This window comes from Nipponia nippon, unplaced genomic scaffold (genome assembly GCF_047370975.1).
Source record: "Nipponia nippon isolate SJK-2023a ecotype South Korea unplaced genomic scaffold, ASM4737097v1 scaffold_46, whole genome shotgun sequence".
Lineage (NCBI taxonomy): Eukaryota > Metazoa > Chordata > Aves > Pelecaniformes > Threskiornithidae > Nipponia > Nipponia nippon.
The window spans coordinates 692,876-707,703 of NW_028262365.1; the positions used below are offsets into that span (position 1 = coordinate 692,876).

Sequence of the window (14,828 nt, forward strand, 5' to 3'; positions counted from 1 at the left end):
CAGCGCCCCGCACGGAGGCCGGAAAAAGCCGAGCGGGGGAGGGTGTGCGTGTGTCGGAAATAGCCGAGCGTTGTCGGAAATAGCCGAGGGGTGACGGAGAAAGACGAGCGTTGTCGGAAATAGCCGAGCGGTGTCGGAAAAAGACGAGCGCTCCCCCTCCGCTCCCTCAGCGAAAGGTGACGGAGATTGCCGAAGGTGAACGGGAGATGGCGGGAAAGCCCGAAAAGTGCCGAGGAGGTGAGGAGAGGATGAGTCCATCTGAGCGGGAGGGGGGGGGGTGGGCTGTGGAACTGAGCGCCCACGGGGTGGTCTCTAGCCCAGCGACGCGGCCGCACGCCCTCACGCGGGGAGGAAACGGCGGGAGAAGCCACTCGAGGTGGTTCTTCCGTGGCAGAGCGGGCGCGGGGTTGCGGGAACGCCCCGGCCCGTGGGGTGGATCCCCCCTCCCCCCCTGCCCACGGTGGACGTGGAGCGGTGCCGGGTACCGCGCGGGGTTTGGGCGGGCCGCCAGGGGGCGCTGCCCCGGCCGTGAGGCGGCGGCGGCGGAGGCGGCGGCGGGATGGTGGAGAAGGAGGAGGGCGGCCCCGGCGGCATCAGCGAGGAGGAGGCGGCACAATATGACCGGCAGATCCGGCTGTGGGGCCTGGAGGCCCAGAAACGGTCAGTGGGGCTGGGGAGCCGGAGGAGGGACCTGGGGGAGGGGCCCTGGAGGAGCTGGAGTGGGGGGCTTCTGGGGGCCCTGCGGCCTGTGAGGAGCTTGTGAGCTTATAGGGCCTTGAGGGGCTTTTGGGGGGTCCTATAGGGCCTTGGAGGGGCTTGTGAGGGCCCCACAGCCTGTGAGGGACCCTGAAGGACCTTGTGGGGGGCCTATAGGGCCTTGGAGCGGCCCTGCAATGTGAGGAGGGGCTTCTGGAGGGGCCTGGAGGGGCTTCTGGGGGCCCCGCAGCCTGTGAGGGACCCTGTAGGAGCTTGTGGAGGGGCCTGGAGAGGCTTTTGGGGGCCCCACAGCCTGTGAGGGATGCTGTAGGAGCTTGTGGGGGCCCTATAGGGACCCTGCAATGTGAGAAGGTCCTTGGAGGAGCTTGTGGGGGGCCCTATAGGGGCCTGGGGGGGCTTTTGGGGGCCCCACAGCCTGTGAGGGATGCTGTAGGAGCTTGTGGGGGGCCTCTAGGGCCTTGGAGGGGCCCTGCAACATGAGGAGGGGCTTGTGGGGGGTCCTATAGGGGCCTGGAGGGGCCTCTGGGGGCCCCCACAGCCTGTGAGGGATGCTGTAGGAGCTTGTGGGGGCCCTATAGGGACCCTGCAATGTGAGAAGGTCCTTGGAGGAGCTTGTGGGTGGCCCTATAGGGGCCTGGAGGGGTTTCTGGGGGCCCCACAGCCAGTAAGGGACTCTGAAGGAGTTTGTGGGGGGCCTATAGGGCCTTGGAGGGGCTTGTGGGGGCCCTATAGGGGGCCTGGAGGGGCCCTGCAATGTGAAGAGGGGCTTATGGGGGCCTTGTAGGAGCTTGTGAGGGCCTTGGAGGGGCTCTGCAGTGTGAGGGGGGCCTTGGAGGGCCTTATGGGGGTGTATAGGAGCTTGTGTTGGGCGCTGTAGGGGCCTGGGGGGGCATTGCAATGTGTGTGGGGCCCTATAGGAGCTTGTGGGGGCCTATGGAGACCCTATAGCATGCTGGAGGGCCCTGTAGGGGCTTCTGTGGCAACTGTAGCCACTGCGGGGGTCCTCAGGAGCTTCATAGGGGCTTCAGAGAGGGGCCGGCAGTGGGTACGTAAGCGTATATGGTCTATAGGGGCTTGCGGGGGTCTGTGGGGTCTCTGCCTGACTCCATACAAAACTCAGGCTAAGCCACACTCGCTGTAGTACACATTTGGGTGGAATTTGTGCCTCCTGGAGTTGAAGCTGGGGGGGGGGTAGGGGGGCGGGAAAGGTAAATGGCTTCCGACTCATTCCCAGCTGGAATTGCAAAGCATCTGCTCCCACCCGCCAGTTCCTGGGTCTTTCCCTGCTAGAAACCCTCTTGCTCAGCCCCTGTTTTCTCTATAGGGGCTTTTTTTTTTTTTTTTTTCAGCTTTCAAGTTATTTTTTGTGGTCCTTTTCTCCGGTCTGTCCAGATTTCTGCTCATTTCCAATTTCTTAGGTGTTCCCCAGGAAGCAGCAATGGGGTTTGTTGGGGAGAAGGTGGAACAACCCCAAAATATGAGGACGAACATAATGATGTTGCTGGATGCAGATAAAAGCGGGCGTGAAAATAGGCCAAAAAAGCAGGAGCCTCTCTGTTTAACAGCCCGGATTGTCGCTCGGTGCTGAGTAAACTTGATTTTGTCGGAAAACTGATACGGACTAATCGATAACAGACTGCCAAGGGGAATACCTAAATACCTAAATTAGAAAAGGAGAGGAAAACGCATCGGTCAGTTATTCGGAAGACGTAAAATGTGCACGCACAGTTTTGTGCTGGCATAAGTACACACCAAAATGTATTAATTTCCCATTAATTGTAATTAATTACATGAGGAGGAGCTCCAGCCTTTTTTTGGGGAGGATATTGGGCACCCCGAAGTGCGCGTTGTGGTGAACCCACAACCCCCGCGCCGCGTTCGCTGAAAAGCAGCGCAACGCTTCGGTGTTTTTCCCTCTTCCAAAGCTGCAAACGCTCTTTTTCTGTGAATTTTCCCGAATTACCCGCTCCTGCCAGCCTGCGCGTTTCTCTCCTTGCTTCCAAATTGTGTTAAACCTGCTTTTCCCCAGGCAGGGATGCCGAGGAGGAGCGCGGCTTTCCCATCCAGCCGTATTTACCCGCCGTGTTTTCCCTCCGAGCGCCCGTTCCCCTTCGCCCCAGCCCCTCGGGGGACGCTCCAGCCGAGCCGTTAACGCTGACCGGGTCTTTCCGCCGCAGGTTACGAGCTTCCCGGGTGCTGCTGGTGGGGATGAAGGGTCTCGGAGCAGAAGTGGCAAAGAATCTCATCTTGGCAGGCGTCAAAGGCTTGACCATGCTGGACCATCAGCAGGTGAGGAGCTCGCAGCTTTGGTTAGCAAAGCTCCCAGACCCTCCCCGGCGCGGTACGGTGCCAGCGCTGGAGGACTCGCTGCTTTTTGGGATAAATATTCTGCTTGGGGTGGAATTATTCTATTTTGGGGTACGTAGAGTTTGTGTTTCCCATCGTTCGCGTGGCAGCTAAACGCCAGGCTGCGCTCCTCCGCCCGCTCTCGAGCTGGGGGCTGAACCGCAGCCTCCCCTGTCCCTTTCTGGACGTCCTTGGGTGCTGCACCCCGCTCGGAGAAGCCAGGTTATTTCTGGGGACGCCTGGCTTTGCTCCCCACCCAGCCCTCTCCCCTCCGTCTCCGTCTGGACGGCCCCTTCCCGTGTTTTATGGGGGGCTGGCAGGCGCGTGCGAAGCAGATGTGGGGCTCGAAGCTCCCACCGCCAGTCTCCTGGACCCCGGAACCCCTAAACAGACTCTGGGGTGGGTTTTAATTCCCAATCCGGAGCTTTGTTCCCTATGGCAAACGTCGCCAGCGCCGGCTGAACGTGTTTCTCACGCCAGCGTGGCCTCTAGGTCACGGCGCGGCGTCTCCTCCGGCGCAAGAGGGAGCTGCGAGCTCGGGAGCGGGGAGAAGCGAGCTACGAAGCTGCGGGGGATTAAAGAACAGCACGAAATAACCAGAGAATTTTTTTTTTTTTTTTTTTCCCCACCCGTTATCTCGCGATGAGTTTTCCTGCGGCGAGGATGGCACCGCTTAACCGTTCCCTTCCAGGCGTCAGTTCCCGCTCGCGAAGCACCCGCTTTTCCCACCCCGCCTGTGTCCGCGGGAAGACTCATCCCTCCGTTTTCTCCCGTTTTAGGTTTCCCAAGAGGACACGCGAGCTCAGTTCCTCATCCCCGTGGGTTCCTTGGGCCGCAACAGAGCCGAAGCCTCGCTGGAGCGGGCGCAGAACCTCAATCCCATGGTGGACGTGAAGGCCGACCCCGAGAGCGTGGAGAGCAAACCCGAAGAGTTCTTCACCCAGTTCGACGCAGTACGTGCGGCGGGGGGAGAGAAAGGTCGGAGGAGAAGGGGCTTGCTGATATTAAGTCTCCTCACTAATTGCTTTTTTTTTTTTTTTTTTTTTTTTTATTCCGATTGCGTTAGCGCTGAGAGCGTCAATCCTTGAGCCGCGGGCAGCTGCCTGCCTGTTGTCGGCGCGAGTTTTCGCGCCGCGGTTACAGGTTGAGCTGCCTGACTGTTTGCAAACGGCATCTGTTCCCCTTCTGGTCTCCTCCGTAGGTCGCATCAGGCAGCGGCTGCCTGGGGTTTGGGGTTTTTTTTTTTTTTTTTTGGGTGCGACGGGGCTGGTAGTTGTAGGAACCGCAGCCAACGCGGCTTCCCAACTCAGCGTTCCTGCCGGATGGTGAAAAATCCGGCAGCGGCTCTGAAAGCGAGGGGAGGAAAGCATCCAGGCCTTGTAGGGCGGCGGGAGCCGTTGAGGGGAACGTAAAGCGCCGATTATAACAACGTGGCCCTGCGGGGAGCGTATCCTCCTCCGCTCCCACAATACCTGAGCTTTAAAAATATCCCTATTTAGCTTCGTCCCCCAATTCCCACCGAAATTATCCGGAAACGGGATGCCGTATCCCCTAACCTCCTAATTATCCCCGGAGCGAAGGCTTTGAGAATTAGCCCATGTGACGGGAGGGGAAAATTGATAATTACCCCAAGCGTTGCGCCCCGCTGTGAACGAAACGGCAAATCTACCCGGAACCTTCCCGGCTGCCCCAGGACGGCAGGGAAGATCTCACACCCCGCTAATAACCCCGTGAGGAGGAAAAACGAGGGTAAACGTTCAATTTTTATGCCGAGAACAACCCCTCTCTGCCTGCAGGTCTGCCTGACCTGCTGCTCCCGGGACGTTATGGTGAAGATCGACCAGATTTGCCACAAGAACAGCGTCAAGTTCTTCACCGGCGACGTTTTCGGCTACCACGGCTATATGTTTGCCGACCTCGGGGAACACGAATTCGTGGAGTGAGTCCGGGGATTTCGGGGAACGGGTGGCGAGAGAGGAACCGGCCCCGCGAGAAGGGCGTCGGTGTTTCGGCCGCCTTCACCCACCCGGGGAGGCCGCCTGCTTTCGACACCTTGGAGATTTTAAATCTTTAAGAGTCGTAAAAGACTGATGCTTAGCAGCACGAATGAGGATTGCGGTTTCTCAAAGCGAGCTCTATTTTTTTCCTCCGTAGGGAGAAAACCAAGGTCGCTAAAGTCAGCCCCGGCGTAGAAGACGGGCCGGACACCAAAAAAGCCAAACTCGACTCATCGGAGACCACCATGGTGAAAAAGGTGAGCGGGGCGGGGGGAGAAAAAACCCCGCAGAGACTTCTGAGACCCAAAAAACGCGTGGCAGTTTGGCCGAGGCAGAGCCGGAGGGATTTTCCGGGCAGCTCAGCTGCCTTTTAGCCGCAGCGGGGTGGCTTCTGCCGGCTTCCCAGGTGACGGCTTCTGCCGTCTCGCCGGCTGGATCTTCGCCCCGCGCCGCTGCTCCCTCCTCGCTGAGAAGCGAGACGCTTGCGGTGCTTCGTTTAAGCCGCGTCGTCCCGTTTTTTGGGGGATACAACCCCCCCCCCCAAAACTCTGGCTGCTCCCACCTCGCTGCTTTTTTTCTTTCCTCTGTGGCCATACTGGTATAAAACAACTTTTCTACTGGTTTTGGTGGGGGAAAGCGAGTTGAAACAGCTTTAACTGGGGGAGCTCTGGCTTTTTGTGTGTCAAAGCTGCATTGTTGCTGCTGTCAACTGATAGCCGAGCTCCCTTTTAGTCAGCCGGGAAGTTTTTTCCATGTCTTGGGGGGGCCCGAAATCTGCTCCAAAGCAAAACCTTTTCACATTGAAATGCCTCCGGCCTGGGCATTGTTTTGGTCTCCCAGCTGGAAATTTAACGGAGGAGTGGAAATCCCCTCGACTTCATCTGGCTATGAGGAGAATGCGAGCTGAGCCAGCAGATTAACGCCCCTTTGTGTCCCTTTCGTCCCCCCCCCCCCCCCCCCCCCATGGCTTAGAGGGTGCAGCTTCCCCTCGGAAAGTCTGGGAATATTCCCCGGATGCCGATGGAACCAGCTGTCACCCTCCCGCGATTTGGAAGGAGGGGAGGGATGGCGATTCCGAACGCGACGGGTTCGGATACGGCGAATTCCTCCAGATCCGTTTCTGAGATGCCAAGAGAGGGCCGGGGCTCTGGCAAGCCTTTCCCCGTATCCGCGGCCTTCGCGTCGCGGAGAATTTCCCAACTCCCTCGTTTCACACCTCCGAGGTTCGGAGCCGGTTTTTTCCAACGCCTCCGGAGTTTGTGCTCCTCATCCCATCCTAAACTCCGACGCTGAGGGCTGTTAGCGTTACCTTAAAAGGTTTTAATTAGGCGAGCGGGTTGTCGAGACGTCCTCCCGCCATCCCATGGGTTTCGCGCCTGGATGCCGCGGTCCGTGGCGTGAAGGTGAGGGCGATCCTGCTCTCCTCTCGCCTCCCTCCGTGAATAAAAAGCCGATTATTTTTCCGCTCCGGCGGCCCCAGCTTTCGTGTTCGTCCCCGGGTCCCCTCGCTGAGCTAAACTGGGAGAAGCGGGGGGGTGACCGCCACCGCCGCGTCCTTCCCCCCGCCGTGATGAAGAGGAGGAGAAAGCGGCTTTTGTTTCCCGGCCCTCGGCCTCGCCGCCGTCGAGACGGGGCTGGGGAGGGAGGCCGCGCCGCCCGGGATGGGGGGGCTTCGCTCCGCGCTGCTGCCGGAGACCCCCCCCCTCATCCACCGCCGCCTTCTCTCCCCTCGCAGCGAGTGGTTTTCTGCCCGCTGAAGGAAGCCCTGGCCGTCGACTGGAGCGGGGAGAAGGCGAAGGCGGCGCTGAAACGCACCGCCCCGGATTATTTCCTTCTGCAAGGTAAATCCCGGCCTCTTAATTCCCGTTGCTTTTCCCCGCCGGCATCGCGGGGGGGGGGAAAATTCGGCTTTGTCTGGTCGCTAAACCAGGCGGACGCTTCCCGAGATCCGCCGCGGCGAGCGCGAGTCGCTTCCCCTGGTAAAACCGAGCTTTTTTTGGTTATTTTTGTTGTTGGCTTTGAGGGGTTTTTGCGAGTTTGACCCCAACAGCGCCAGCCCCCGCCGCGCGGCTCGGGCCCCGGTTACTCATCCCTTTGCCGTGAGCTTTCGGCTCCAGCGGTGGCTCCCGCCGAGGCATCCGGGGAAAGCTGAGCCACACCGGAGCGTCTCGCAGCCCGGCTCTTCCCTTGGGAAGCTTTCCCAAACCCACTTTGCCGTCGCTTCGGGGCGCCGGCAGGCTCCTAAAAGAGACGGGGAGCTGCGGCTCCCCTCGGCTTCTCCGGAATTGCCGGCAAAGCCGCGCGGCAAAACTCCCGGCAGCCCCTCAGCTGCGTGCCGGCACCCGGAGCCGGCAACAGTGTGACCCTCTCTCTCCCCCTCTCCCAGTGTTGTTGAAGTTCCGGACGGATAACGGCCGGGATCCTTCACCCCAAAACTACGCCGAAGACTCGAAGCTGCTGCTCCAAATCCGCCGCGACGTCCTGGAGGCGCTGGGAGTCGGCGCCGACCTGCTGCCGGATGAATTCGTCAGGTGCGGTGGGGAGCCGAGCGCATCACCGGCGCCTCGTTAGCCGTTTTTGCTCCTTTCCCGCTGGATCCGGAGAAGCTCCGGCAGCTCCCGCCACCCATTTCACCGTGAATCTCACCAGGAGGACGCCGGCGGTGACCCGAGCCGCCGCGTGGCCTCGCTTTTCCTCTGGGTCATCCTCACCGGGGATTAACGGCTCGGTGGAGGAGGTTCACCGCCTTCCCCAAGGCCTTTGGTGCCGTGGCTTTGACGCCGGGCCAGATTCCGGCTTGCTCCGCCGGCGGGATCCCAAGCAATCCCAACCGGCTCCGCCGGGACCGCCGCCGTGTGGAGAAATCCCCCCCACCCCCCGCGTCCTCGCGGTGACGCCGAACCCCGGTGTCAACCCCGGGAAGGTCCCCGGCGCTTTCACCGGGAACTCCCCGGCCCTTGCCTGCATGTTGCCACACGCTTCCCACTGGGAATGACGGGAATGTGCCGGGGGGACGCAGGGCCGGCATTTTGAGGGGCTTATTTTTAGCAGGGTGGCACGCGAGGGGGACACGCCGCGGCCCTGCCGCCGCCGCGGCCCTGCCGCCTCCTTTTTTTTGGGGGAAAACTCAGTGTTTTAGCCAAATGGGAAGCTTTTTTTCGGGAAAAACCGCGGCGTCTCCGCGCTTTGCCGTTAAATTTCCCTTCCTTTTTTCCAGCTATTGCTTCTCCGAAATGGCTCCCGTCTGCGCCGTGGTCGGAGGCGTCCTGGGCCAGGAGGTGGTCAAGGTAGCGGCTGGTTTTTATTTTTTGGGGGGCGAATTGCGATGTTTGGGGGGACGGGGGGGGGGCTCCGCATGCCGCACCCTTCCCCACCCCCCCCCGCACCCCAAAAACCCCTTTCCCCGCCGATTGGGGCAGCCGGGCCCCCCCTTTTTGGCAGGGGGACCCCGGGCTGCGGAGCTAAAATCCCTCCGCTCCCGGCTTCCCCCCCGTCCCGGCACCGGGCTTTATTTTTCGGGAACGGGGTGAACCCCAATTCACCGCTCCCCACATTTAAGCCCCCCCCTTTCCCGTGCCCCCCCCCCCCAGGCCCTGTCCCAGCGGGACCCCCCCCACAACAACTTCTTCTTCTTCGACGGCATCAAAGGCAACGGGATCGTGGAGTGTCTGGGCCCCAGCTGAGCTCGGGGGGCTCGAGCCCCCCCATTTTGGGGTTACCCCCTGGCGATGGGCTAAATTTGGGGTGCGGCCAGCACCCCGTGGTTCGGTATGGGGGGGTTTTTTGGGTTAATAAAATCGTATTTCTACAAAGTGGTTTATTTTGGGGCTGGAGCCGGCTGTAACATGCATGGAGGGGAAGGTCCGAGCTAACGCTGGGCCCCCCCCAAACCCCTGGGCCCCCCAACCCTGCACCCCTAAACCCCATGGACCCCCAAACCTGCAGCCCCACACCCCATGGACCCCCAGCCCCTGCAGCCCCCCTAAACCTCGTGGACCCCCCAAACGCTGCAGCCCCCCCCCCCCAAAGCCCATGGCCCCTCAAACGCTGCAGCCCCAAACCCTGTGACCCCCAAACATTGCGGTCTCAAACCCCGTGAGCCCCCCAAACCCCATGGACCCCCCCCCCCCCAAACCCCACAGCCCCCCAGACATTGCACCCCCAAACCCTATGGACCCCTAAACCCTGCAGCGCTCAACTTCATGGACCCCCCAAACCCTATGGACCCCCCCAATCCTGTGGACCCCCACCCCTGCAGCCCCCCAAATCTCATGGACACCCCCCAAAACCCATGAACCCCAAACCCTGTGGACCCCCAAACCCTGCACCCTCAAACCCTATAGACCCCCCAAACCCTATGGATCCCCAAACCCTGCACCCTCAAACCCTATAGACCCCCCCAACCCCTATGGATCCCCAAACCCTATAGACCCCCCAAACCCTGCACCCTTAAACCCTATAGACCCCCCAAACCCTATGGACTCCAAACCCTATGGACCCCCAAACTCCATGGACCCCCACCCCTGCAGCCCCCCAAACCCTATACACCCCGCAAACCCCATAGACCCCCAAACCCTGCATCCCCGAACCCTACAGACTCCCCAAACCCTATGGACCCCAAACCCTGCATCCCCAAACTCTATAGACCCCCAAACCCCATAGATCCCCAGCCCTGCAGCTCCCCAAACCTTATGGACCCCCAAAACCTGGACCCCCCAACCCTATAGACCCCCCAAGCCCTATGGACCCCCAAACCCTGCATTCCCAAACCCTATAGACCTCCTAAACCCTATGGACCCCTCCAAACCCCGTAGACCCCCACCCCTGAGGCTCCCCAAACCTTATGGACCCCCCCAAAGCCTGCACCCCCAAACCCTATAGACACCCCCCCAAGCCCTATGGACCCCCAAACCCTGCATCCCCAAACCCTATAGACCCCCCAAACCCCATAGACCCCTCACCCCTGCAGCTCCTCAAACCCTATGGACCCCCAAACCCTATAGACCCCCCAAAGCCTGCACCCCCAGACCCTATAGACCCCCCCAGACCCTACAGACCCCCCAAAGCCTGCACCCCCGGACCCTATAGACCCCCCAGACCCTATAGACCCCCCAAAGCCTGCACCCCCAGACCCTATAGACCCCCCAAACCCTATAGACCCCCCCAAAGCCTGCACCCCTGGACCCTACAGACCCCCCAGACCCTGCAGACCCCCCAAAGCCTGCACCCCCGGACCCTATAGACCCCCCAGACCCTATAGACCCCCCCCAGCACGGCAGCCGCACGCCCCTCTCCTTAAATCCATTTTATTGAAAAGAAACGTACAAAAAAAGTAACTGATCATATACAGCCGCCGTCTTCCCCTATATACAGCCCCCCGCCCCTATATACACCCCCTCCCCTATATATAATGTACAGCCCCCCCGCCCCCTATATACACCTCCAACGTACAGTATATACAGCCGGCCGCGGGGAAGCCCGGAGCACCGTGGGGGGGGGGGGGGGGGGGGGAGGCGTGGGTGCCCCCCACCCCCCCGTGGGCCCCCCACGCCCCCTCCCCCCCCCCCCAAAATAACCCCCGCCCCCCTCCCTTTAATAAATTAAATAAATATATGGGGGCGGGCAAGCGGAAGTGCAGGCAGGGCTAGTTGGCTTCCCGCGCGGGCAAGGCAGCTGCCTGCAGGTTGTAACCGGCTCCCAGCCACTGCGAGACCAAACGGTAGAGGTGACCCCAAAAAACGCCGCCGCGCCGCTCCCGCTGCGGGCAAAGCTCTTAATTAGCGCGGGGGGGGGGGTAATTAATAGGGGGTTCATTAAAAAGGGGGGGGCCATTCATTATTTTGGGGGGGGGGGGCGTTTTTAGGGGTGTCCCCCCCCCCGCCTTCGCGCCGCCGCTGGCTGCCTGCCTTCTCGACCCGCTGCTATTTATAGGTTGTGAGTCAGCGGCTGGCTCGCACGCGCGCGTGCAAACGAGCCGGCGGCTTCGAAGTTCGGGCGGGGGGCTACTTAATTTGGGGGGCTCCCCCCCTCCCCCAAATCACAGCCCCCCCCCCCACACACACACACAATGAGCAAGGGGGGAATGGGGGGGATAACAGTGGGATTTTGGGGCGCCCCCCCTTCCCACAGGGTCCCTAGGGGGGCCCCTCCCCCAATTTGGGGACCCCCCCCTCAAATTTAGGGGTGCCCCCCCAAATCACAGCCCCCCCCCTGCACAATGAGCAAGGGGGAATGGGGGATAACAGTGGGATTTTGGGGCGCCCCCCTTCCCACAGGGTCCCTAGGGGGCCCCTCCCCCAATTTGGGGACCCCCCTCAAATTTAGGGGTGCCCCCCCAAATCACAGCCCCCCCCCTGCACAATGAGCAAGGGGGGAATGGGGGGGATAACAGTGGGATTTTGGGGCGCCCCCCCTTCCCACAGGGTCCCTAGGGGGGCCCCTCCCCCAATTTGGGGACCCCCCCTCAAATTTAGGGGTGCCCCCCCCAAATCACAGCCCCCCCCGCAATGAGCAAGGGGGGATAATACTGGGAATGGGGGGGTAAACAGCGGGAATGGGGGGATATCAGTGGGATTTGGGGGCGCCCCCCCCGTTTCCAAAGTATCCCTAAGGGAGCCCCCCCAATTTTGGGGTGCCCCTCTAAAATTTAGGGGTGCCCCCCCCAAATAATACACACACCCCCCCCCCCCAGTGGGCAAAAAGCAGGGGGAAAAACAGCAGGAAGGGCGGGAAAACCACGGGGAAGGGGGGGAAAACCATTGGGAAGGGGGGGGGGGGGCGGATTTAGGGGTGCCCCCCCCAATTTTGGGGTGCCCCCCCCCCCCTTACCTGCTCCTCGTAGGTCTGCTGGAAGGCATCGCCCAGGCGGCGCAGGCGGGCGCCCAGCTCCTGCTCCGGGCCGGTGGCTTCTCCGGGGAGGTGGCCGTTAGCCGCGGCCCCCCCCCCCCGGCTCCCCCCACTTTGTCCCTCGTGGTCGCCATCCTCCGTGGGCTGAAACACGCCTGGGGGGGGGGGGGGGAAGGGGGGAGTCAGCCCCCCCCCCCCAAGCAGCAGGCAGCGCTGCCTGCGCTGCCTGCACCAGGACACACGGGGGGGAGGGGGGCGCCCAAAACAATTCCCGTGCCCCCCCCCCCCCCCCCCAAAAAAAACCACGAGTGGGAGTGGGGGAGGGGGGGCATGCCCTGACTTGCCCCCTGCCAAAACAGGAACCGGAGCACGGGTCCCCCCCCCCGCCGCGGGCGTAGGGACCCCCCGCGGGTGTAGGGACCCCCCCCCACGGGTGTAGGGACCCCCTCCCCCGGGTGTAGGGACCCCCCCCCCCCGCGTGCGTGGACTCACCGTGGGCGGCGGCGGCTGCGTGGGGTCCCCGCGTCCCGTAGCGATAGAGGAGGAAAGCGGGGGGGGGCCCCCCGGGACAGGCGCAGCTCAGGCGGGGGTGGCGGCGGGGGGGGGGCGCGGGCAGGGCCGGCGGGACCCCCCCCACGCAGGCAGGGGGTGCGGGCAGGACCCCCCCCACGCAGGCAGGGGGTGCGGGCAGGGCCCCCCCCCCGCAGGCAGGAGGTACGGGCAGGGGGGCTGGGGGCTCGGCGAGGCTCCCTTCCCGCAGCGGTCTGGCCATCGCACCCGGGGGGCTCTGCAAAGGGGGGGGGGGGGGAACACGGACACGAGTGGGGAGAAGCCCCACGCGAGGTGGGCCCCCCCCGCCGTTGTGTGCCCGCCCCCCCCCCCCGCGCCCACCAGGGGGCGTCCACGGGAGCGGGCGGTGTTTGTAAACAAACCGGGCAGCGACCCCGAGGCGCCGGCCCGCCCCACGGACACGCGTGGGGACCCCCCCGTGGGGCGACCCCCCCCACCCCTCCCCACGCTGCACCCACTCCTCCTTCTCCTCCACGGGGGGGGGGGGGGGGGGGGGGGCTGCCCGGACCACCACACAGTGCTGCCCCCCCCCACCCCCCCACCCCACGCGTGTTCCCCACGCAGACACCCCCCCGCCCCCACCCCCCTCAACCCACAGCTCCGCCCCACGGAGCCCACCGCTGCGACCCACGCCGCCCACGCCACGGGCTCCTTCCCCCCCCACCCCCATCCCCCCCCACCCCCCCACCCCCACGCGTGACCCCCCTCTCGCACGCCGCGCCCCCCCCCCCCCCCGGGGTGAGGCTGGGGAGAGCGGGAAAGGAGGGGGGGTGTCCACGACCCCCACGCGTGCCCCCCCCCTCCGCGTGTGCCCCCCCTTTTCACGCGTGGACGCCCCCCTTCCCCGTTCCCCCACTCACTGCAGCTGCATGAACCGGGCGAGGGGCGTTCGTCGCGATCGGCACCGGCACCGGCTGGGGTCTGGCAGCGCGCGCCGGGCTGCCCGCTCCGGGCAGGGCCCCGCCCCCTCCTCCCCGTGACGTCACCGCCCCGCCCCGCCCCGCCCCCGGACAAGTTCGGGCTTGTGGGGGGGGGGCCCGGGGACCCCCCCCCCCCCCCCCGAATCCCACGCGGGGGGGGGGGGGGGGGGACACGGGACACGGGGCGTGGGGGGGGGCACCCCCCTCCCCCCCCCCCGGTGTCCGCCCCCCTCCCCACGGTCGTCCCCCGTCCCCGGTGTGTGTGTCCCCCCCACGGGTGCCCCCCCCCCCCCACGCGTGTGTTTCCCCCGGCCGGGGCGGGTCCCGGGGCGGCCGCAGCCACTCAGCCGCCGCCGCCGCCCCGGTAACAGCGGGAAGGGGCCAACCAGGCGCCGGGGGCCGCGCGTGTCCCCGTGTGTGCCCCCCCCCCCCCCCCCGACACGGGTGACAGCCGCGGACACGGGGGGGGGGGGGGCAACACACACGCGCGACCTTTGACCCCTGACCTGCCGGTCACCCCTGGCCACGCCCCCCCTCCCCGGGCCCTCCCGTCGTCGTCGTCGTCCCCCCCCAGCCCCGCGCTCCGCCGCCGCCGCGCTCCCATTGGACGGAGCCGGATGCGCCGCGACCAATCAGCGCCCGCGGCGGCGCTGTATCCAGCGGAGCGCGCGAGCGTGCGGGAACCGGGGGTGAGGCCGTGGGTACGGCTATAGGTACCGGGGCTATAGGTACGGCCATAGGTACCGCGGCTATAGGTACCGGGGCTGTAGGTACCGGGGCTATAGGTACGGCTATAGGTACCGGGGCTATAGGTACCGGGGCTATAGGTACCGGCGCCATAGGTACTGGGGCTATAGGTACCGGGGCTATAGGTACCGGCGCCATAGGTACTGGGGCTATAGGTACCGGGGCTATAGGTACGGCCATAGGTACCGGGGCTATAGGTACCGGGGCTATAGGTACCGGCGCCGTAGGTACCGGGGCTGTAGGTACCGGGGCCGTAGGTACCGGCGCCATAGGTACCGGCGCCATAGGTACAGTTATAGGTACCGGCGCCGTAGGTACCGGCGCCATAGGTACCGGCGCCATAGGTACCGGGGCCGTAGGTACCGGGGCTGTAGGTACAGCTATAGGTACTGGGGCTATAGGTACGGCCATAGGTGCCGGTGCCATAGGTACCGGGGCTATAGGTACTGGGGCTATAGGTATGGCTATAGGTATGGCTATAGGTACAGGGGCTATAGGTACAGGGGCTATAGTTACAGCTATAAGTACGGCTATAGGTATGGGTATATGTACAGGGGGTATAGGTACAGCTATAGGTACAGGGGCTATAGGTACAGGGGCTATAGGTATGTCTATAGGTACAGGGGCTAAAGGTATGGGTAGAGGTACAGGAGCTATAGGTATGGTTATAGGTACAGGGGCTGTA

General features: G+C 63.6%; 1 protein-coding gene and 1 long non-coding RNA gene across 3 annotated transcripts; one reads left to right on the top strand and one right to left on the bottom strand.

Moving 5' to 3' along the window:
* Positions 1-104: 104 nt before the first annotated feature.
* SAE1 (SUMO1 activating enzyme subunit 1) lies at positions 105-8,872 on the top strand. Of its 2 annotated transcripts, none has more exons than XM_087729708.1 (9): positions 105-237; positions 2,895-3,006; positions 3,843-4,016; positions 4,860-5,002; positions 5,218-5,317; positions 6,796-6,901; positions 7,447-7,591; positions 8,278-8,347; positions 8,651-8,872. In XM_087729708.1, the coding sequence occupies exons 2-9, from the start codon at positions 2,926-2,928 to the stop codon at positions 8,741-8,743; spliced, it is 912 nt and encodes a 303-aa protein (XP_087585834.1). In that variant the 5' UTR covers positions 105-237; positions 2,895-2,925; the 3' UTR covers positions 8,744-8,872. The 2 variants fall into 2 exon arrangements, with proteins under 2 accessions (XP_087585834.1, XP_087585833.1); XM_087729707.1 differs by lacking the exon at positions 105-237 and adding an exon at positions 503-660.
* Positions 8,873-10,625: 1,753 nt separating this feature from the next.
* LOC148052603 (uncharacterized) lies at positions 10,626-12,538 on the bottom strand. The gene is made up of 3 exons (XR_015698503.1): positions 12,399-12,538; positions 11,889-12,061; positions 10,626-10,818 (listed from the first exon to the last, which is right to left on the bottom strand). It is a non-coding gene; the product is annotated as an uncharacterized LOC148052603 (long non-coding RNA).
* Between the last annotated feature and the right edge of the window lie 2,290 nt (positions 12,539-14,828).